We start from the raw sequence: 23,981 nt of genomic DNA, 5'->3' as shown, positions 1-23,981 counted from the left end.
TTGCAGCTCTCAATGGAATCAGGGATTGCAGCTCTCCATGGGATCCCCAGGATCAGGGATTGCAGCTCTCCATGAGATCAGGGCAGGATCAGGGATGCTGTTTGCGCTCTTGGGGCTGAGATTTGGATCCTTTATCCTTGGTCCCAGCTGGAGCAGGAATTGTTTTGTCTCCCTGCTCTGTGAACAGAGCTCACCATCCCCTAACACGAAGCCCAGACCCCCACACTGAAGCAGAACAGAATGTGAAAATATAAAAGCTAAAGCTGAGGCATCACTCTGTGTCTTCAAGCAGCAGCAAATCCCTGTGTGTTACCCTTCAGTGGATCACTTCAGGGTTCCTGATGTGCAGAGTTCACCTAGAGCAGCCTTCCCGGGGAATTTAATGCTTGCAAGCAGCTGATTCTCATTTTCCCAGGGTGGTTTGGGTTGGGAGGGACCTTAAAACTCATCAGTGGGCAGGGACACCTTCCTGTAGCCCAGGCTGCTCCAGGCCTGTCCAGCCTGGCCTGGGACACTTCCTTAAATAAACCCCACCTGTTGCTGAGGGGATGGATCACACAGCACAAAAGAACAGACTTGGATTTCTTTGCTTCCCAGCAGGAAAATACAGCAGAGCAGGCAGGGCCCAGCTTCCCAATTCCCACAAAAACAAGGAAGAGCCATCAGGAGATCCCAGGATCCAGAGACAGCCACAGCTTCTCTGGGAATTCCATCCCACAGCCTCACCACCCTCACAGAGGAGAATTTTCCCCCAGTATTTAACCTAAGAACCTGCCCTTTTCCACTTTTTAGCCACTCCCTGTGTCCTGTCCCTCCATCCCTTGTCCCCAGTCCCTCTCCAGCTCTCCTGGAACCCCTCCAGGTCCTGGAAGGGGCTCTGAGCTCTGCCTGGAGCCTTCTCCAGGTGAGCCCCCTCAGCTCTCCCAGCCTGGCTCCACCATTGGAGTATCCAAAGAATAAAAGGCATGGAGAAGATAAATAGATGCAAATATTTATAACTCCAGCCTGTTGGATTGAGCAGAATGAGGATGTTTTTCACTTTGAGCTGAAGATGTGCAGTTTGCACTGACCAACCAGCTGGGTTTCCACTTCAGGAGCTGGAATCACTTCAGGATTCCAGGGAACAAACTGGAAGTTCATTATTGGAGAACTCATTTGGATTTGATTTGGCCAGAGGAGCCCTGCAGTTCCCTCCTCTCCTACTGCCACAGAAACTGGGAGCTGAGCACTGCAGGGGATTGGGAAACAAATCTTCGGGAAGTGTTTCCCAAATCCCAGAGCACCCACACATCTCAGGGTTGTGACTCAGAGCCTGCACCTGCACTTTGGGATCTCCTGATGGCTCTTCCTTGGTTTTATGGGAGTTGGGAAGCTGCTGCATTTTCCTGCTGGGAAGCAAAGAAATCCAAGTCTGTTTTTTTCTGCTGTGTGATCCATCCCCTCAGCAACAGGTGGGGTTTATTTAAGGTCCAATAAAGGTAAAAAATCTCTTTAGAAAGGTAAAATCCCAGTGTGTCCCAGGCACACTTAAGGGCTGGTAGAGAAATTCCACATGCACGTGGGATTGGGACTTTGGAGTTGTGCTTGAAGAGCTGTTCTGTGGTGCAATTGTTCTGGGAGAAAAACACAGTCAGGGCACCACTCTTTGGGCTTCATTTTGCTTTTAGAAATGGGATATTTGGTGCATTTATTCCTTCTAGCCTAGAAACTTAGTTACTTTATATGGCACCCATCCTGTAATGCTCTAAGATCACAGTCACCTCTGGATTCTCCCTTCCAGTGTCATCTCTGTTTCTGCCTTTTTGGAAATATTTCAGTTTTATCCCATCCTGCCAATTCTTTGGGCAGAAGGGTTGGGAGATGCTGTAACATCTGGGTACTGTGAGAGCTTTTCTGCTCCCTGTCAGGCACGAGGGTTAATCAATATTTTAATTTCTTTTAATAAAATATTTGTCATTAGATATTTTTTTTTCCCTACTATAATTGGCTTTTTGCTTCCAAAACCAAAGCAGAGTGAGGACAATTCCCATTTCTCCCCAATTTTGAGATTGCTGAACCTGCTAAGGGGGTGGAATATTGTATTGATGGTTTCCTTGCAGCCTTAATTTGTTGCATTTTTTTATCTGACAGGGTTTTCAGCACTTTGCTGAGCAGTTCAGAACCTGCAGCAAAGTGCTGAAAACCCTGTCAAGAAAAAAATGCAACAGATTAAAGCTGTTCTCACCCCAGGCTTTGAGCTGCCTCTTTGGGGTCTCAGGCTCCTAAAGCTCCTATTTTTAGTAGCGATTTGGTGATCCCAATCTTGAGCCATATGGAGTAAAGGAAAAAAGGAAAAAAAAATAAGGTAAAAAAAAAAAAGAAGAAAAAAAATATGGGGCTTGGTTTGCAGGAAGGGAAATTACTGGGAGAATGGAGCCAAAACCACTGGAGGGCACTGCCCTGGTGCTCTCCTGCTTTGGGGCCTGACAAAATGGGTTTAGAATTCCTAAAGGATTTCCCAAACACCACCCTGCTGTCATCCTTTTGCCAAGTGAAACATCTCAGAGATGGGGAACTGCTAAATCAGGATCTTTGGGTGCTTTGTGGAAACCTGGATTTGCTTGGATGGCAGTGGAAAAAGCGCCTTTGGTTCAGGAAAAGCCTCAGCAGCAAATTCCTGGGGGCTGGCAGAAAATCCTCTGTGCTGTGCCATTCCTGTCCCAGTTGGATCAGTTTATCTGTGGGATAAATCTCCAGTGTTTTTACTGGGCTTTATTCAGGTATTTTAAGAAAAAAATCTTTTAAAGCTGCTGTAAAATTGCTGCACAACTGAATGTGGCCTCTGGATGGAGAGCACAAGGGACCCTGTGAGGGGACAGCTTTTCCCACTGGGTGTAAAGCAGGATTCTTGGGTGTAAAGCAGAATTCTTGAGTATTAAACAGAGCCTTGGATACAAACCACAAGTAGAACCTTTTAACTCGGGTTAGGGGACATAGCTGAAATGAGATTTTCTTAAGGTCACCATTTCTGTTCCTCTCAGACACCACAAAATCCCTTCAGTGTGATTAAACACAATTATTGTTGGTACCATGGTGGTGATACTCATATACTCATATTTTTCATTTACATTGAGCAAAGGAAGCTTCTCTCAGCTTTTTTTTTTTTTATTTTTTTTTTTCTGTTGCCTCTTTGAAGAGTCCAAATCTGCTTGGCTTTTAATTGGATTTTGCTTTTGTTGGGAAAGCTCTGGGAGCTGCTCTGGGAAGAGCTGTGGGGCTCCCCCTCAAGCTCAAAAAAATAACCACAAATTGGCATTTTTGGGGTTTTTTTTGCCCTTCAGCATAGAAGTTGTGTGAGGTGTGAGTGCCCAGCTCAGGGAGGTGATTCCTGCCCGGGATTAGGATGAATTAATTTGTGCTGGAATTCCAGCTCAGGAATGGGGCGCTGGATGCAGCGGGGAGGAGCTGCCCTGCACAGGTTATTTCTGGCCCTGTAATCCCAGCAGTCTCAGTAGAGCCTGGAGATCAAACCTCCTCAGGGAGAGGGAGGAGCAGGGTTCTGCTGGAACCCATCCTCATCCCAGCTCCCAGGGCTTTGGGGAGAAGTGGGAAATTGTGTTTCCTGCGTGGCACTTCCCTTATAAGCCATAAAAAAGCCAAGGCAATTGCACATTTTACCAAACGCCTCTGAAACCATGGGTGGCAAAGGCATTGCAGGGAAACGTCAGCTTCCAGCAGCCCCTGTAATGCCGTGGAAAATGCAGCTTGGGGTCTCAGGAAGCTGGGCTGAAACCCTCCCAAGCAGATTTCCTTCCACAGGGCATTTGTCCCTCCTCTCCCAGAGGTTTTCCCAGGGATTAAACCACCTCATGCTCAGCAAAGGCAGGAACTGTTCTCTGCTCTCCCCATTCCTGCTCCTCCCTGGCAGGGAATAGCCCCCAGCCAGCAGGCCCTGCTTTAATCCCTTGTTGAAGGGAATACAGGAGTATTGAGTGCTGCAGCTGAGGACTAGACAAGAATCCCTCCAAAGCAGAAAGAGCCAGGGCAGAAGGCTCCTGGGAGCTGCCCAGAAAACCCATGTTAACAACTAAAAAGCCATTCCCTGGAAAGCAGTGGGAAGGGGTTCAGCTGCAGCACAGGAAGCAGAGTCTGAGCAGGCAGCAATTTCTATTTCTCTGCAGCAGCTGAAGATCTCAAAAAATTGCTTGGGGAAAAATAGCCCTAAAAATGCAGTTTTTAACCACGAGCTCAATGTGCACAGCAGAGGACATCTGCTGCACAAAGTGTGGCATCTCTGCTGCTTTTTAATCCATTTCCTCCTGATTTCCTCTTCCCTCTGCCTGGAATTCCATCATTCTGCTGCTGCTTTGGATGCACTGAGCAGGGGCAGCAATTCTCTTCCGCTCTGGAGAGCCTCAGCTTGGGATAATTAAAGCATCTCTAACCCCATGTCCAGCAGCAGGGCCAGGATCTCACACATCAGGCAGTTGGACCTCTGGTTTAGGCTCCAGAACGTGCTGGAATTGTGTTATCCCCTGTGCTGCTGCCATTCCCTGTGCTCACAGAGGAATTATTTTTGTGGCTGAGCAGCTTCTCCTCAGCCTCTGTTACATAATCCCCAATTCAGCAAAGGGCATTTCTTGTGAAAGGTCGCTGCATGAAAATGTCCTTTCCCTCTCTCACTAGGATGTGGAGCAGCTCCTGCTCCTGCAGGGTGAATAAAAGCGGGGGGAAAGCAGCTTTGCTGGAGGGAAGTGGGATCAGTCTCCTGTCAAACACATTTGTTGGATCAGGAAAGGTCAGGGGAGAAAGGGGGAGCGCTGAAAACCTTTGGTTATTTAAAACCCTTGCACCACGCCATTAGAGAGTCAGGCTGAGGATTTCACAGAGCTAATCTGACACAAAATCGTTTTTATTACCAACCTTTGGGGTGTTTTCAGTGGCTTTGAGACAGAAATGTAATGCTGTTTAAAATTTTTTGAGATCTTCAGCTGCTGCAGAGAAATAGAAATTGCTGCCTGCTCAGACTCTGCTTCCTGTGCTGCAGCTGAACCCCTTCCCACTGCTTTCCAGGGAATGGCTTTTTAGTTGTTATCATGGGTTTTCTGGGCAGCTCCCAGGAGCCTTCTGCCCTGGCTCTTTCTGCTTTGGAGGGATTCTTGTCTAGTCCTCAGCTGCAGCACTCAATACTCCTGTATTCCCTTCAGCAGGGGATTAAAGCAGGGCCTGCTGGCTGGGGGCTCTTCCCTGCCAGGGAGGAGCAGGAATGGGGAGAGCAGAGAACAGTTCCTGCCTTTGCTGAGCATGAGGTGGTTTAATCCCTGGGAAAACCTCTGGGAGAGGAGGGACAAATGCCCTGTGGAAGGAAATCTGCTTGGGAGGGTTTCAGCCCAGCTTCCTGAGACCCCAAGCTGCATTTTCCACGGCATTACAGGGGCTGCTGGAAGCTGACGTTTCCCTGCAATGCCTTTGCCACCCATGGTTTCAGAGGGATTTGGTAAATTGTGCAATTGCCTCGGGAAGTTCTTGGCTTTTTAATGGCTTATGAGGGAAGTGCCACCCAGGAAATACAATTGGTGTCTCCTGTGAGAGCTCCTCCAGCACTTCTGCACTGATATTCCTTAATATTTCCATTGAAATATGGGGGAAAATGTGCTTTTTGAGGCACTGGACTTGCTGTGGATCTGGGTTCACAGGTTGGTCAGAGCTGGACCTCCTCCATCTTTATCCATCTATTACTTATTCCAGAGTCCTGATCCAAGTGTTCTAGGTAAATCAGAGATTTTCCATGCTTCCTGTTCAAGTGACTATTTGATATCAAGTCTGCAGTGAGATAAAAATGATTCTGCACCCAGGATGTCCCAAAAAGACAGAAACACTTCCATAAACTCTGTCCCTTTAAATTCCCAAGGTGCAGAGCCCTGGAATTCTGTAGTTCACACTGAAGGCCCGGGAGCAGATGGGCTCCACCAGCAGAGCTGGGGAGGGAAGGATCTGGAGCTGTGGAGAGACCCCTGGGGACAGGCAGTGCCCACAGTGGCGTCGCAGGGGTCTGTCCCAGCTCCTTCCTGGGGCTGGGCTGCTTTATGGAACCAGGGAACTGCCAGGGCTGTGTTCTTCCTGGCCTAAATCTGGGAAAAATCTCCATTCCTGCTCTCCAGAAGGTGACTGCAGCTGGCTGTGACCCTGGTCATGGAGCCACAGTTTATAAACCCTGTCCTGGTGATTCTTCCCTGTGGGACCAGGGAACTGCCAGGGCTTTGTTCTTCCTAAATCTGGGAAAAATCTCCATTCCTGCTCTCCAGAAAGTGACTGCAGCCAGGTGTGACACCAGTTATGGAGCCACAGTTTATCATCCATGTCCTGCTTGTTATTAGCAGTGGAATATTTATGGAACCCCTGTCCTGATGATTCTTCCCATGGGATAATTATGGGTAATTAGGGAACTGCCAGAGCTTTGTTTTTCCCAGCTAAAATCTGGGAAAAAATCTCAATTCTTGCTCTCCAGAATGTGACTGCAGCTGATTGTGACACTGGTCATGGAGCCACAGTTTATAAACCCTGTCCTGGTTGTTCTTCCCATGGGATATCCCAGCCTTGTCTCAATTCTCACCTGCACCCTTCAGGTGGGTTGTCACCTAAAATCCCTGGAATTGTGTTCTGAGCCCAGCCAGGAGGGGATTTGTGGGAAGGGAATTCCCTGGAGCTGGGGGAAGTGTGGCTGTCCTCCCAGGGCTGTTCCCATGGGCTGTGCTTGGATGTGTTTCCTCAGGGAATTGGGCTGCTCAGACCAGGTTTTGCTTCATAAAAGTGGCCATAACATACCAGTTGTGTTTAAACGTTTGAAGGGAAGCATTCCTGTTTTTACTCCAGGGAAACATGGATAAAAGCATCTGGCAGGGGGTTGTGGGAGGGTCTCAGGCTGATCTGAGGGGTTTGTGAGGCCAGAGGACATTCCACAATCCTTTCCAGCCTAAATTCCTGATTTATTCCCAGGAACTGATCCCTGTCTCCTTTTCCCTGTTCAGGAATCCTTTCTAGCCTAAATTCCTGACTTACAGAACTGATCCCTGTTCAGGAATCCTTTCCAGCCTAAAATCCTGACTTACAGAACTGATCCCTGTTCAGGAATCCTTTCCAGCCTAAAATCCTGACTTACAGAACTGATCCCTGTTCAGGAATCCTTTCCAGCCTAAAATCCTGACTTACAGAACTGATCCCTGTTCAGGAATCCTTTCCAGCCTAAAATCCTGACTTACAGAACTGATCCCTGTTCAGGAATCATTTCCAGCCTAAAATTCTGATTTATCCCCAGGAACTGAGATCCCTGTGTCCATCTGTGCCAGGAATTCCCCCTTGGGCACATTCCCAGGATGGCCTCACGCAAACCATTCCCCTCAGGATGAATTTTTTGAAATTTGCCCACAAATCTCCAGTGCAGGGAAATGGAGAATGCTGGCCTGGATGCAGGGAATGTTTAATCCCAGTCCTGTGGGATTAATCCTCAGGTTTCCCTGCCTGTGGAACGAGCCCCGTGCCCTGGCACAGCTCCTGCATTCTAGATGATGCTCTTGGGGCTGGGTTCTCCTCTCTCCCAGCTCTGGGAAGCTGCAGGATGAGAAGGCAGGAATTAAATCCAGGGATAGCTCTGGGCTCACCTGGGTGCCTCAAGCCTGGCTTAAAGGTGCTCTGGAGCTGGCAAAAATCAACAGGATAAATGCCAATTTTCTCATTTTGTGCTTCCTGGTGAGAACAGAATGGGAAAGCATCGATCCTATGGAAAATGGGTGTGGACAGGCAGGATGCTGCAGTGCCTTCTTGGAATTTAACCAGGCCTGTGTCCTGTCTCCCTTCAGGAATCCTTTCCAGCTGAATTCCTGATTTATAGAACTGATCCCTGTTCAGGAATCCTTTCCAGCCTAAATTCCTGATTTATGGAACTGATCCCTGTGTCCTGTCCCTGAACATCAGAGTGTTTCACCTCTTCCAGCTGTCACTCTTTGTGTATTTAACTAATTTCCAAGATTTTCAGTGGATGGGAGCATTGGCAAGGAACAAAACATTAATCAGGGTGTTTTTTTCCAGCAACACTCTGCCAAAGTGAGATTCCCCACCCTCAGAACTCTGGTGCTTAATTAAGAGAAGGCGTTAATTAGCCAGGGCACCTCATTAACACAGCCCATCTGAGGGGGGCAGCTCCTGCCTGGCATTTTCTGGGATATTCCCATCAAATTGTCAATGTGGGAATAAAGCAAAAAGAATCAGCTGAGGTGAGGGCACAGCAGAGCTGAGCACTTCTTGGTGGGCCTTGCTTTTTCCACCTGCACTTTTGTTCATTTATTAGAAGAATTTAAAAGATCAGGCTGCATAATTGAGGGAAAGAAAACCTCCAGAACTCTCCTAAAGGCCTGAGAGCTTCTGAAATACAAATTCTTGACGTGCTGAGAGGTTTTCCAGGTGGGTTTTTGCTGTAAAGACAACCAAGCTTGAAATCATTCAGTCCCACAGATTTACAATTTGTTTACTGTGGCTCCAGACTGAAAATCAAGTTTATTTTTGCACTTTTGCCTTGTAGACTCTTAGTTCTGAGCTTTGAACTGTGCTTTGTGCTTTGATTTAACTGATTTAATTGATTTAATTCACCTTGAGCAGCAGCCTCAGGATGGGTGGGAGCATTATCCTGCTTTTTGGGGGTTCCTTGATTACATTGTGTTGGTTGGGATTGAAAACTTCCTTGGAAATCCTTTTATCATTTTAGTCCTAATTTGTCCATTCTTTGTGTGTGTTAACCTGGTTTTTGCTGTCTTTGAGCCTGGCTTAACATCTTTCCTCAACTTGGCTTTTAAGGCAAAGCACTTTTATTTTTTAAACTCCTTTTTTACACCAGACTTAACTTGGGGAGATGAAAATTCTCCCCGCTCTGCTCCTCCAGGGCCATTCTCCTTAATTCTTTTGCACCTTAATGAATTTTGAGTTCCAAAAGGGTAATTTAATTATTAAACAATAATTTCTGCAGTTCAGGGAAGACTGCCTTGTGTATTCCTACCCTGGCAGATTTTACAAGAATTCCTGAGCTCTGAAAATCCTCTTTTTTCTCAGTGGGTATTTAATTTTCTTTCCCCAACACAATTTTTATGGCAGAGTTTGGAAATGTGAGGAGCCCCTGGAATTCCAGTGGAATTCTGTGCGCAAACTGAAATGTTCCCCTGGTTTTAGGGCATTAATTGCTCCTTGTATGCATCCACACCACTTGGGGAGGAGATCAAATCCTGAATAAATAAATCACTTCCAGAAAGGGGTTTAGGTTAGTCCCAAATCTTTGGGGTTAAACCGAGCACAGTCCCAGATCTCTGGGCTTTTGAACCAAGCACAGTCCCAGATCTCTGGGGTTAAACCGAGCACTGTCCCAAATCTTTGGGGTTAAACCGAGCACGGTCCCAGATCTCTGGGGTTGAACCAAGCACAGTCCCAGATCTCTGGGGTTAAACCGAGTGCAGTCCCAGATCTCTGGGGTTAAACCGAGCACAGTCCCAAATCTTTGGGGTTAAACCGAGCACAGTCCCAGATCTCTGGGGTTAAACCGAGCACAGTCCCAGATCTCTGGGGTTAAACCGAGCACGGTCCCAGATCTCTGGGGTTGAACCAAGCACAGTCCCAGATCTCTGGGGTTAAACCGAGTGCAGTCCCAGATCTCTGGGGTTAAACCGAGCACAGTCCCAAATCTTTGGGGTTAAACTGAGTGCAGTCCCAGATCTCTGGGGTTAAACTGAGTGCAGTCCCAGATCTTTGGGGTTAAACCGAGCACAGTCCCAGATCTCTGGGGTTAAACTGAGTGCAGTCCCAGATCTCTGGGGTTAAACCGAGCACAGTCCCAGATCTTTGGGGTTAAACCGAGCACAGTCCCAGATCTCTGGGCTTAAGCCAAGCACAGTCCCAGATCTCTGGGGTTAAACCGAGCACAGTCCCAGATCTCTGGGGTTAAACCGAGCACAGTCCCAGATCTTTGGGGTTAAACTGAGCACAGTCCCAGATCTCTGGGGTTAAACCGAGCACTGTTCCAAATCTTTGGGGTTAAACCGAGCACAGTCCCAGATCTCTGGGGTTAAACCGAGTGCAGTCCCAGATCTCTGGGGTTAAACCAAGCACAGTTCCAGATCTCTGGGGTTGAACCAAGCACAGTTCCAGATCTCTGGGGTTAAACCAAGCACAGTCCCAGATCTCTGGGGTTAAACCAAGCACAGTCCCAGATCTCTGGGGTTGAACCAAGCACAGTCCCAGATCTCTGGGGTTAAACCGAGTGCAGTCCCTTGTGGCAGCCCTGCGCTTGTGGCTCTGTCTGGGTTTGGGATTCTGTGGTGCTGCTGTCCCTGGAGCAGGAGCAGAGCTGTGGGACAGGCCCAAGAAAGGCAAGGCCGGGCTCTGGCAGCTCCTGCGTCACCGGGACCTGCCCAGTGTCACCCGCTCGGTGCTGGGACAGCCCTGGAATCCACTGGCAGGGCCCAAAGGCAGCAGCCCTTTCCTTCCCAGCTGCCCTGTGCTGCAGCCTCGGGAATAATTCACCTTTTTCCCCCCCCTTTTTTTTTTAAGCATTCATTCCTGGTGCTGGCAGATTGCAGCTCCTGGCTGGGTGTCAGCATGGGCAGTGGCCCTCTGGAGCATCACCTTGCTCACTGCTGCTGTTTGTGAGTGGCTGGAAATGCAAAATATTAACCCAGAACTGCCCCTGGTAATTAAAATATTTGTTAATTTATGTATGGAGGCTGTTTGGCATCCCAGAGAGCGCTGGTCATTTAGGTTTAAGATGCGCTGGTCATTGGGGTCAAAGCTGGTCATTTAGGGTTAGGGAGTGCTGGTCTTTGGGGTCAGTGCTGGTCATTTAGGGTTAGGGAGTGCTGGTCTTTGGGGTCAGTGCTGGTCATTTAGGGTTAGGGAGCGCTGGTCATTTAGGGTTAGGGAGCGCTGGTCATTTAGGGTTAGGGAACGCTGGTCTTTGGGGTCAGTGCTGGTCACTTAGGGTTAGGGAACGCTGGTCTTTGGGGTCAGAGCTGGTCATTTAGGGTTAGGGAGCGCTGGTCTTTGGGGTCAGTGCTGGTCATTTAGGGTTAGGGAGCGCTGGTCATTTAGGGTTAGGGAGCGCTGGTCATTTAGGGTTAAGGAGCGCTGGTCATTGGGGTCAGTGCTGGTCATTTAGGGTTAGGGAGCACTGGTCTTTGGGGTCAGTGCTGGTCTTTGGGGTCAGAGCTGGTCATTTAGGGTTAGGGAGGGAGCGCTGGTCTTTGGGGTCAGTGCTGGTCATTTAGGGTTAGGGAGCGCTGGTCATTTAGGGTTAGGGAGCGCTGATCTTTGGGGTCAGAGCTGGTCATTTAGGGTTGGGGTCAGTGCTGGTCTTTGGGGTCAGAGCTGGTCATTTAGGGTTAGGGAGGGAGTGCTGGTCTTTGGGGTCTGTGGCTGTTGGTCATTAAAGCGTGTGGCCATTAGGGGGCTGTGGCTGCTGGTCACTGGGGGCCTGTGGCCGTTGGTCATTAGGGGGCTGTGGTCACTGGGGGCTCTGCCTGTGGTCACTGGGCACTCATTAAATGCTGTTTAATGAGTGCTCCAAGCCCACATTTCCATTTCCCAACCTCATTGATTTGCCCCTCATCCTAAAACAAGGCAGGAATGTGAGGACAGGGATGGCACAATCCGAGGACAGGGATGACAGGCTCCTGGTGAGTTTTCCTGGTGTGACACTGTCCCTCCCCACGCTGCTGATGTCCCCAGCACAGCACTAGGATGGGTTTTGCTGCATAATCTGTCTGGCCAGCTGTGTCCTAATCCTGCAGTTTTAGGAGGGGCCTGGGGGAAGGCACTGGTGTTGAGGCACTGCTATTCTCCTAAATATCTTTGGAAATAGGATTGAAGGACAATTTAATGTGTGTGTGTGCACTCCCAGCAGGGCTCTGAGGCGGGTAAGTATGGAGGATTTAGGATATCCAGAATATCCTATACTGTGGCCTGAGCACAGATGTTAGCCCTCTCCACAACGGGGGGACTGCTGAGGGTCCTTTGTGGGTTCCTAACGAAACAACCTTTTGGCTGTGAGCGTTCATTCCACTGAGATGCCCTTGGCCAGAGCTGGGCTGATCAGGAAAATAGGTCACTTGTATCCTGGGGGATTCCCTGCCCTGGAGCCCTAAATAGATGAGAGAGGAGGTCAGAGCGGAGCTCACAGCTGGCACAGGTATGGGATTGTACCCCTGGTGCCCCTGGGGGTGGGTCAGGTAAAGAGACCTTCTCAGGGAGCAGATCCCTGACCAGGGACACTTAATAACCCTGGCACATCTGAGCTTCCCAGGGCTGGAAAAGGCCTGGAAATTCCTCAGGGAGGGTGCCAGGGGCAGCTGCCAGGCAAGGGAGGAGCAGCAGGGATATTGGGAGTTCTTGCCCTGCAGCCCTGGTCACTGCCAGTACCATGGGTGTTCTCAAGCTGTGTCACTGCCAGTGCCACGGATGTCCCCAAGCTGTGTCACTGCCAGTGCCACGGATGTCCCCAAGCTGTGTCACTGCTGATGTGGTGGGTGTGTCACTGCCAGTACCATGGGTGTTCTTAAGCTGTGTCACTGACAGTGCCACGGATGTCCCCAAGCTGTGTCACTGCTGATGTGGTGGGTGTGTCACTGCCAGTACCATGGGTGTTCTCAAGCTGTGTCACTGACAGTGCCACGGATGTCCCCAAGCTGTGTCACTGCTGATGTGGTGGGTGTGTCACTGCCAGGACCATGGGTGTCCCCAAGCTGTGTCACTGCTGATGTGGGTGTGTCACTGCCAGTACCATGGGTGTCCCCAAGCTGTGTCACTGCCAGTGCCACGGATGTCCCCAAGCTGTGTCACTGCCAGTGCCACAGATGTCCCCAAGCTGTGTCACTGCTGATGTGGTGGGTGTGTCACTGCCAGTACCATGGGTGTCCCCAAGCCACCATGGGTGTCCCCAAGCTGTGCCAGTGTCATGGGTGTCCCCAAGTCACTATGGGCGTCCCCAAGCTGTGTCACTGCTGATGCCATGGGTGTCCCCCAGCCGTGTCACTGCCGGTGCCCTGGGTGTGTCACTGCCGGTGCCCTGGGTGTCCCCCAGCCGCGTCACTGCCGATGCCATGTCTCTAACTGTGTTTTCTGCCCCGCTGCTGTGTTGTGTGTGAGCTCTGTTGTTTTCTGCCGCTCTGTCACTGCGTTTCTGCTGCCCCTCCCTGCAGCCGGGTTTGTCAAGTCGCCCATGTCAGAAACTAAGCTCACGGGGGACGCCTTTGAACTGTACTGTGATGTGGTTGGGAACCCCACTCCAGAGATCCAGTGGTGGTATGCGGAAGTCAACCGGGCTGAGGCTTTCAAACAGCTGTGGGATGGCGCTCGGAAGCGCCGTGTCACCATTAACACTGCCTACGGGGCCAATGGGGTGAGTGTGCTGAGAGTAACCCGCCTTACCTTGGAAGACTCTGGGACTTACGAGTGCAGGGCCAGCAACGATCCCAGGAGGAATGACTTGAGGCAAAATCCCTCCATTACGTGGATTCGAGCCCAGGCTACTATAAGCGTCCTGCAGAGTGAGTCCGGCCCCCAGTAGTGGCACTGTAGTGTCTAGAGGCAGTCTGGTGACCCCGCCCCCGTGTCCCCACCCTCTGCCACCCTGTCCTGTCCTCCCGACCGCGGGCTGCTCCTCCTCGCCTGTAGTGCTGACCCCGTGTGCCTCCCGTGTCTCTTCTCCTTAGGAAAGCACTCGGGAAAACCTGGGGATGTGTGGTAGAGCTTCCGTGTGAAACCAGCCCGCTGTCGGATTTGTGTTTGTTCCCTCCTCCCTTTAGTTTTGTAGGAGGTTTCCAGCCTCCCTTGCTTTTCCACCAGTGCCTTTCTCTTTGATTTCCATGTTCTTCCCATCTCTAACCATTTCATTTTGATTTCTTCTGTTCTCTTGGAATTTCTGGGAATGCCTCCTCGCCTGGTTTTGGTTACATATCTGCTTCTGGATAAATCCTTCCCTTTCAGTTCTACGTGACCTTTCGTGTTTGGAATTTTCCATGAAGTTGTGGTGTTTCTTTTCCTTCCTGGCCAGCAGCATGTTCCTAAGGAGTTCTTTGATGCAGCAGCACTGAGGAGATGCAGCCATTCCTAATCCAGCCTGTGGGAGCAGGGGCGAACGTCCTACCCAGTGCTGAGCCCAAACTTGAGCTCAGTGACTCCATCCAGGGTGCAGCTCCTGGCAGCAGCAGAGCTCTGACAGCAGAGGTTGTGCTTGGCCCAGAATTGCTTTTTGTTCTTGTTTGTGGTAGGGCTTTCTTGCCTTCACTCTGCTTTTCAGCCCAGGTGGATTTGGGAGTTCTTACGGTCAGATTCCGTAGAGAAGAATTTTGGGCCAGATGTAAAACTTGCATTTTCCCAAGGAAATGGCTGCTGAGTTACAGGTAGAGGGAATGAAATCTGCAGTGTGCAGGTACAGGAGAACTTGTTTTGGGTGGTTTCTCAGTGCCCTCAGCTGACAGAAGAGCAGAGCAAAAGTGTGGTCTTGCTCCTGTGCTCTGTGCACAAACAACCCTTTAATGCCCTACTGGGTACAAAACTGTACCTTGATTTTTTTATTTGGGTACTTTGAAAAATCTCCCCCAAAGCTGTCCCCGAAGCCTGGTGCTGCCGTGGGCACTGCTGGATCAGAGACCTTCCCTCTGGAAATGGAAACAGCCTTGGTGCACGTGGAGAAATGTCTGGTGACCCCGGTGCTGTGGAGTGACCGCAGTGACACCGGGTCCCTGAGCTGGAGCCGCTCAGCTGGAGCTGCTCAGCTCAGCTCACCCCTCGGCCCTCCCGTGTCCTTTGGGCTCCCAAAGGACTGGAATGCTTGCATGGCCTCCAGCAGCAGCTCTGCCATCCTGGGAATGATGCTGGAAATGTGTCTGCTAGGGAGTGCTGTGTGCTGGAGAGAGCCCCGTGCCTTGCAGGGCCTGCTCTGGGACAGTCCTGGGGCTCCAGAGCGGCTCTGGGGGACACAATCCTGCTGCTGTGCAGAGCCAGCCTTTGGCAGCACAGCTGTGTCCCTGTGGACAGGGCGTCCCCTCCCTCAGGCCCCTGGCACTGAGCTGCTGCAGGCACTGCAGTTCAGCCTCTCCTCCCCTCCCAGTTTGTTCCAGCTGCTGCTGCTGCTGAGTGGGAGCTGCCTCCTGAGTGCCTTGTGTGGGATCTCGCTGCTCTGGGGCTCTGCTGTGCAGGGAAATGTGGAACAAACCTCTGAGTGCCTTCCCGTGTGTGCTGGGACAGCTGAGCTGCTCCTGCTGGGAGAAGGAGCCCATGGACATCAGTGCCTGCCTGAGCCTGCTGGAGGCGGAGGAAAACGGGAAGAAGTTCCCAAGGTGTCCCTGGAAGTGGAGCCCCTTCCCTGAGCCTGCCCAGATGGCCTCAGCTGCTCCATTCCGTTTGTCTGGGAAATGGGAATTGTGTGGCTCAGTGGAGTTGGAGTTTCCAGCTGCTGGTGGTGGCTGCTGCCCTGCTGTGACACCAAAGCCCCACAGAGCACAGGCTCTGTCCTGGCCTCTGCAGAGATCAACTTGCTTCTGAAAATCTGGCACCCAGGAACCACCGTCTGCCTTCCACCTCATTCCGGATTTGGAACCAGAATTTCACTTGCTGGGTTTTTTTTTTTAGTTGCTTTGCTTGGGCTTTAACTGTAAAAGCTGAGCTTACATAAAATGGGCACTTAAGTGATGAGCAAAAAGTGATTTTCTAGGTGAGCATCCTCCTTTGGCTGCTGCTGTCCCTGTATTCCAGTTGCAGTTTGTCTCCTGCAATTAAATGAGGAGACCGATCCATCAATTTGCTTTCTAAATAACCAAATCAAAGTAACATAAATGCAGGTGAAGCTGGAAATGAGACTTACAGCTGCCTTCAGTTCTGCTAAACTAAAACTGAAAAGGTTGCAGGTCAGTCACTGAGTTACTATTCCAGGCACACTCCAGAAATATTCCCAGAGCTCTGTCAGTGTTTTTGTGGGAGTGCAGATGAGCTCTTTGGGGTGGAAAAGCACACGGGGCAGGCCAGGAATGGTGCATGATGCAGGAATAACACAACAATTCAGGGCCCAAACAAACCATGAAAGGATAAAATGCCCAGGGTGGGAGAAAGGAGGCAGAAAGAGAGTGAAAAATGTGGTAATACAAACAGCAACTGCAGTGTTGCTGCAGTTAAAGAATGATTTAAAGAGATGGATTTCCAAAAAGGATATCCAGGACTGGAATGCTGCAGGTTATCAGAGGATGGGTGTTTTTCCTCCCTGGGCAATAATCTAAGGATGTGCCATGGGATACAGGCATGTTCCTTCCCTGTGTGGAAAGCTGGGATGGTTCTGACACAGAATTGGGGTTTTCTGTTCTCTCGTTGTGTTTCATAACCTGCGTTCCAGAGGCTCCACGGATCATAAATTTATATCCCAAACTGTTGCCACAGGGCACGGCAGAGGTTCCAGAATCCAAAATCCTTGCGTGACTTGCAGAAATCAGGGAGATGTCTGCTGATTCCTCAGCCCCCTGCATCCAGAGGGGAATCTGGAATCAGTCAGGAATTCATCCCAGGCAGGGCACACAGCAGCATTTCCACACACAGAGCCTCTGGGGTGGCCTGCAGGCCAAGCTGCCAAAAAAACCTTTTTTTATTTAATTTTTTTTTGAAGACTTAACAGCAAAAATTGTGAAATTTTTAAACTGCCGTCCTGTGTGAGGTGTTTTTTCACAGAATGCTTCAGACCTGAGGTGAGGCACAGGCCCTGCGGCAGAAAGGTCTTTTTGCCAAGTTTGGGAAGCAAATTCTGTGACAGAGAATCAGCCAGCTGCGTGTGCTGGAGAGCAGCAGCACCTGCAGCAGCTGAAGGCAGCGTGGTTCTCAAACAGCAGGACAGTGCCCTCATTGATTTTAGCACTTCTGAAAGGCTTTGCCCTAAAGAATGGGAATTTGGTGTTGCCAGGTGAGGCTGTGGGTGGAACAGCCCCAAAGCAGCCAGCAAAGTGCAGAACTCCTGGGCTCTGCTCATGCACTGGGGCTGTTTTTGTTCTTTATAAATCTTTGTGCTCAAGGTTGTTTCAGACACCAACCAGTTGCAGCTGTGATTTTAGCCTGCTGTGTATCTTTACATTTCCCTGTCAGCTTTTGGGTGCTGCTCTCCCTCAGCCTCCTGCCTTCCCCAGTTCCACACACCAGGGAAGTTGTGCCGTGTGGAATCTCCTGGCTGCACCTGGGCCCACAGCAGCCTTTGGCCAGGGACAGATCCAGAATATTACTGAGAAGTCTAAATTTGAGCGCTGTTTATATAAAAAATGGGTTTGTTTGAAACCTCAAGGAGAAGAATTCACGGAATGACCAGGATGGAAGAGACCTTCAAGGTCATGGAGTCCAACCCAGCCCCACCACCCCAACTGAACCCTGGCACCCAGTGCCACATCCAGGCTTTGTTAAACACACCCAGGGATGGGGACTCCGCCACCTCCCCGGGCAGCCATTCCAGAACTTTATCACTCTTTCTGTAAAGAACTTTTTCCTAATACCTAACGTGTCTTTCCCTTGGTGCAGCTTGAGACTGTGTCCTCTGGTTCTGTCAGTTCCTGGAGAAAGAGCCCAACCCCACCTGAGCACAGCCACCCTTCAGGGAGCTGTGGAGTGATAAGGTCAAAGAGTGATAAGAACCAAGTGCCAGCCAGCAAGAAGCTTCTGGAGGAGTAACTGAGGCCTCCCGTGCGGCCCCAGGAGTTTGTTTGGGGAGCACAGAGTGTGTCGGGAGTGCTGGTGTTACCTACCAGACGGACGGGAATTCCCAAGAAACCATTAACCCCTTCTGTCTCTCCCCAGGAGCGCGGCCCCGGGGCGCCGCCGCGCCACCTCCCAGCTCTTTGGTTTGGTTGTGCTTCCTCCGTGTGTCCCGCAGTGCCATCCCCCGTGTGGTGCCCTCCCCTCCCGCCCCCTGTGCCACGTAGAGTAGCTGGCACTGTCCCCGGGGGCCGGGCGCTGAGGGCTGTCCCTGCCTTGCAGAGCCGCGGATCAACGCCAGCGAGGACGTGGTACTGCACGTGGCCGGCGTGGCCGTCACGCTGCAGTGCAACCTGACCAGCAGCCCCAGCCCCCTGGCCGCCAGCTACTGGGTGAAGAACGGCGAGGAGATCCCGGGCACCAGGAAAGCCTCCAACACCACCGAGTACAGGTGGGTGCTGGGCTCAGCCAGGGCACCAGGGCACACCCGCTGTTCCTTCCTGCAGTGGTGCCTCAGTAAAACTGTCCATTCTGAGCTGTTCTCCAGGGTTCATGGATGGGTCTGCTGCTGCACATAGTCCAAGAGCCCAAAATCCCAGCTGGAATGAGAAATGGGAACGGGCAGGGCCAGGCCTGCCTTGGGGAGGGGAGAGATGGTGTTCCTGAGGTGTGGGTGGCCTGTGCTGAGCCAGGGGACAAGGGCACAGCTGTTGTTCCACAGTGGTGGCTCAGTAAAACTCCTGTAAGTTCAGAGCTGTTCTCCAGGCTTCATGGATGGGTCTGTTGCTGCACATTATCCTGGAGCCCAAAATCCCAGCTGGAATGAGAAATGGGAACGGGCAGGGATGGTGTTTCTGAGGTATTGGTGCCTGGGGTATGCCAGGGGAGCACACCTGGTGTTCCCACAGTGAGCTCCAGGGTGGATGAGTAAAACTGTAAATTCAGAGCTCTTCTCCAGGGTTCAAGCACACACACAGCGTGGTTTTGGTTTCCTTGGAGCGTGTGGGGTTTATCCTGCCTGTCTCCTTAAGGATGGGTCTGTTGCTGCACATCCTCCTGGAACCCAAAATCCCAGCTGGACTGAGAAATGGGAACGGGCAGGTATGGTGTTTCTGCGATGTTCCTGAGGTGTGGGTGGGGTTGTTTGGTCACAGCACCGCTGTGGGATGATCCCAGACCTTGGCTGGAGCTGGTGGGATCCCATGCAGCTCCCTTGGTGCCCTCAGTCTGTTCCCTCTGTGATTTTCTTGCCCTGTTTTTTCTTTCAATCCATTTTCCCCCTTGATGCACAGCAAATCCAACTTCCATTCCAGTTCCACGTTAAGCCAAGCTGAAGAGCACTTTAGGGACGTTTGAACCCCTGCTGGCAACTTGGTCCCAAGTTTTCTGTCTCTAGAGGGGCCCTTTTCCCCCTACTTCACTGACACAGGGCTGGGGGATGTCCCAGGTTTGCATGGCCCTTTGCAAAGCAGCCTCTCGTCCACAGCATTTTGGAAGTTGGGTTTGATCCTGATAATGATTTGTCCTTTCGTTTTCCCCTTTAGCTCACTTTGAATTACCTGGCTTTTTTTGCAGTTAAAAACTGAGTCTCTTTTCCTTCCATAACTCCTTCCTGTCCCTCCCTCAGTGCAGTGTTTAGCACTGGGCCTGAGCTCTGGGGGCTCTGCTTCCTTAAGGAGGAATCACTGCATGGGAGTGGTGCTCAGGGTTCCTGGGAATTGCACATTATTGCCCAGCAAGGGCCAGGCTGAGGCTGACTCCTGTTCCAAGCCAGGCTGGATTTTCCCTTCCAAATTTCTCTGTAAAGAAGGATTTAGGCTTGGCTTCAGTTTTAACTGCTGGGGAAGGAATGAGTGAAGTGGGAGAGCACCAGAGTCCCCCTGTCCCTAGGGAATGGGGGGACTGTGGGCGCTCCCAGCAGTCCCAGGGACAGCTGGAGAAATCCCAGGTTTCCATTTGCAGAGTAGATCCTGAATTCCTGACCACTCCTGAATTCCTGACCAGTCCTGGGCTGTTTTGCTGATGCTGGAGTTCAGGCTCTCTCTGCTGATAGGTTTTACTTTGGATCTGCCCCTTAACTATGCTTTGGTTACATTTAAAATCCAAGAATTCCAAGTTTTCTCAGTGAAAAGCAGCAGCAGCATAGCTGTGTTTAACAGAGGGTGTTCACCTCCCCTATTTACTTATATTTTGGTTTATATGTTGCTTCATCTTTTGTATTCTGTTTATTTCCCTTAAACTCCCGGGCTCTTGTTTTTTTCAGTCCTTTATTTTGCTGCAAGATGTTCTTGGTGCTTGGAGTTCAGAGCTGGGTACTTCTATCATCCAGAAAGCTCCAGAATTTAAACTGCTTCAATTAAAAATCCTGCCTCTTCCAGCACTGGCAGTGCAATGAACCTCTCCTAACCCTTCATGCAGCTCGGGCTGGCTGCAGGGAGCTCCTGGCTGCCTGTGAAACCTTGAGCTGTGTCAGTTGGCAGCTCCTGAATGATTGATGGCAACCAGAGCCCGGGGAGAGTCAGACAATTCCACCTTGTCCTTCCTCCTCGTTCTGAGCATCGCCTGCAGCGCCTTCAAACCAGCAGCGCTCAGAGCGTGCTTATTGAACTGCTCTGCATTGGAAAGTTGCTTATCTGAAATTAATTCACTTTATAACTTGAGATTTGGGCGTGTAAACGCTGTCAGCACTCAGACTGAAGTGAGCAGCTTTTTCCATGTGTCTCAGCAGTTTCCACGTGTCATTAACTGATTTTATTGCAGGGTTTGTGTTCTTCTGCGGGAGCTTTTTTGCTTGAATAAAAAAGAATTAATAAAAAAGGGAAGGATAAGAAATAAAAGAATTAATAAGAAATAAAATAATTAATATAAAAGGAATAATTAATAAAAAAGTAATTACTAAAAAAGGAGTCTTTTGAGGGAGGAAATGGTGCCTCATTGTGGGGGGTGGGCGTGCCCTGGTTGCAGCAACAATTAAAGGGTGCAATTAAGGGGTGTTAATTGAGGTGCTGTGGGTGTGAGGCAGCTGTGCTGTGTCCTGTCCCTGCAGGATCCTGAAGGCCCGAGCAGAGGAGTCGGGGGAGTACCTGTGTGTGTTCGTGTTCTCCGGCTCTCCCGTGGCCAACGCCACCATCGAAGTCAGAGGTACTGCTGGAACTGTCCCTGTGCCATTGTCCCCTCCCCTGGCCCTGCAGGTGGCACTCCCTGCCTCCCTCAGCGGCGCCACAACAGAGGAAAGGCCTCCTCAGCATGCAGAGCCAGGCCTGGGTTAACAACCAGAAATAATGATTTATTGGCATAGATAAATGCTCTGATTGTGAGGGAAAAGCTGCACACGTTCAGGGAAGGAGCTCAGAGATGGGAGCAGCCATGCATCTGTGGGCACTGAAACACCTCTGGGTCTTGGGCACCTCCAGGAGCATGAAATTAGGAATAAAAGCTGCAAAATGGGCAAGGTCTGCCACGAGTGTGGCTGTGGGGGAACCACAGAGCAGTGCTGGTGTCAGGAAATGTCAGGGAATTCCCAGGGGGCTGCAGGGAGGGCTCAGGTTGGGAATTTGTGTGGAATTGGGCAGGCCCTGGGATCCGGCTGGGAGGATCCATCACTCTCTGGGAAATGGAATTCCACCACCCTGTGCCTCTGAGCAGCTTGGCTGGGTGTTCAGGGTATACAGGCGGAGGGGTTTCATTTTCCTTCTTTTCCTTTTCTTGGGGATTTTTTCTCCCATTCTGCCCTTTTGCTTTAATTGCTGAATCTCCTAATGTTACCCTAATTAAAATGTAAAGTTCCTGCTGGCTCCTCTGGGCTGCTTTAGCTGACAAACCACTCCTGGAGAGGGGAAATGCAGCTCTGGGAGTGGAGCAAGACCTCTGCCAGCTCTGATGGTCTCTGCAAGGCCCTTTGGCAGTGTTTGCCACGGGGCTTGGCTGCTGCTCTGCCAGGCAGGGCCACCAGGAGAGCTTGGCAGGGAGCTGGGAGTTCACTCTTGGGCAAGAAAAGTCAATTTCTGTGATTGAAGTGCAAGGAGAACCGATCCCACTCACTTCCCACGGGGAATTCACACCAAAATGCTCCTCCTGGGAAGCTGGGCATGGTAAATGGGGACTGCACTTGGAGCAGATGTGAGGGACGGTGACACCACCCGGGTGCCTGTGCACATCTGTCATTTCATATTTACCTGCACGGGTCGTGTTGGTGCTCAGGCAGTAACACTCAGATTTAATTGTAATTATGTTGATTGTAATTATGGTGCATCTCTCTCTGCTGATGCACAGGGAAAGGAGGGTGCTGACTGCCAGAGTGCTCCTGCTCCAAAAATAGGGATTTTCTGACAGCTCGTGAACTGCCTCCCCAGAGCCGGTGGCAGAGGCAGCCCAGGGCGTGCAGGGCCACCTCCCCTGGTGTGCTCTGCCTCCTGTCCTGCCCTGGCCCTGGAATGGCCCTGGAGCAGCCTGGCCTAGGGGGAAGTGTCCCTGCACACTGGATGGGCTTTAGGTCCCTTCACCCAAACTATTCTGGGATTTTTTCACCAAAAAGTCCATAGGGCAGAGGTGTGAGAGCAGTTGGGAATTGAGGGTTTAGTGACAGTGTCTGGTGCCTTTCCTGGAAACTCATTCCAGGGCTGCCTTCCCTCTGCCAGCTCTGCTGAGCTGCTGGGGGGCTTTGTTCCTGCTCAGGACCCCAGAGCTCTGGGGGCAGCTCCGAGCTGCAAACCTGAGGCTGAGCAAATGCTGGGTTTAGGGAAACGCTGGGTTTAGGGAATCCAGCAAATGCTGGGTTTAGGGAATCCAGCAAATGCTGGGTTTAGGGAAACGCTGGGTTTAGGGAATCCAGCAAATGCTGGGTTTAGGGAATCCAGCAAATGCTGGGTTTAGGGAAACGCTGGGTTTAGGGAATCCAGCAAATGCTGGGTTTAGGGAAACGCTGGGTTTAGGGAATCCAGCAAATGCTGGGTTTAGGGAAACGCTGGGTTTAGGGAATCCAGCAAATGCTGGGTTTAGGGAAACGCTGGGTTTAGGGAATCCAGCAAATGCTGGGTATAGGGAAACGCTGGGTTTAGGGAATCCAGCAAATGCTGGGTTTAGGGAAACGCTGGGTTTAGGGAATCCAGCAAATGCTGGGTATAGGGAAACACTGGGTTTAGGGAATCCAGCAAATGCTGGGTTTAGGGAAACGCTGGGTTTAGGGAATCCAGCAAATGCTGGGTATAGGGAAATGCTGGGTTTAGGGAATCCAGCAAATGCTGGTTTTAGGGAATCCAGCAAATGCTGGGTTTAGGGAATCCAGCAAATGCTGGGTATAGGGAAACGCTGGGTTTAGGGAATCCAGCAAATGCTGGGTATAGGGAAATGCTGGGTTTAGGGAATCCAGCAAATGCTGGTTTTAGGGAATCCAGCAAATGCTGGGTTTAGGGAATCCAGCAAATGCTGGGTATAGGGAAACGCTGGGTTTAGGGAATCCAGCAAATGCTGGGTATAGGGAAATGCTGGGTTTAGGGAATCCAGCAAATGCTGGTTTTAGGGAATCCAGCAAATGCTGGGTTTAGGGAATCCAGCAAATGCTGGGTATAGGGAAACGCTGGGTTTAGGGAATCCAGCAAATGCTGGGTATAGGGAAATGCTGGGTTTAGGGAATCCAGCAAATGCTGGGTTTAGGGAAAGTGGCCCTTGGAGCAGGGATCTTGTGTCTCCTTTTCCTTGGCACTGGAGCAGGTTGGGGTGCCCGGGGTGATTTTGGTGGGGTGGTGGTGCTGGAGCTGCCAGGCCTGGCTAGGGCACCCCCTCCTGCCCCCTGGGAGGGGATTTTTGATTGCTGCATTTCCACCTGGGGAATCCATGCAGTGCTGGTGAGCTCTGGAGGCCTGAGGATGAAATAGTGAAATGCAGCCCTGGAGAGCTCTGCAGTGCTCCTGCTCTTGCAGGATCTTGGGAGCAGGGGACAGGAAACATTTGCTGGAAGGACCTTTTGAATTCCTCTTCCTGTGAGGCCTTTCTGCCCTTGCCTCATCAAGGGATTCCTCCGGGTCCCTTTGCACCTTCCTGTTCCATCCTCCCCAGTTATTCCTGGGGAAGAGCCTGCTCCTCAATTCCTGGCTGTCTCAGCAAACCTCTGCTGCAGCCTGGCTCCTCTCTACCAGCAATGAATTAAATTGGACATTCTCTGAGCCCAGCTGCATCTTGGTGTGATCCACAAAAATCCTCTCACATTCCCCCTTCTCCTGGTGCCTTCAAGCTCCAGAGGGAGACAGGGATTG

At 50.9% G+C, this 23,981-nt stretch overlaps 1 protein-coding gene across 1 annotated transcript in view; it reads left to right on the top strand.

Moving 5' to 3' along the window:
* NPTN (neuroplastin) overlaps window positions 1-23,981 on the top strand; it is a 45,525-nt gene that overhangs the window by 6,149 nt on the left and 15,395 nt on the right. The window contains exons 2-3 of the mRNA XM_068204343.1: window positions 18,013-18,181; window positions 20,777-20,871. Coding sequence (XP_068060444.1) covers window positions 18,013-18,181; window positions 20,777-20,871 — 264 coding nt within the window. The remainder of the gene's footprint in view (window positions 1-18,012; window positions 18,182-20,776; window positions 20,872-23,981) is intronic.

The sequence above is a fragment of the Anomalospiza imberbis genome, chromosome 13, assembly GCF_031753505.1.
Source record: "Anomalospiza imberbis isolate Cuckoo-Finch-1a 21T00152 chromosome 13, ASM3175350v1, whole genome shotgun sequence".
Classification (NCBI taxonomy): Eukaryota; Metazoa; Chordata; class Aves; order Passeriformes; family Viduidae; genus Anomalospiza; species Anomalospiza imberbis.
This window is presented reverse-complemented; position numbering and strand designations above follow the sequence as displayed.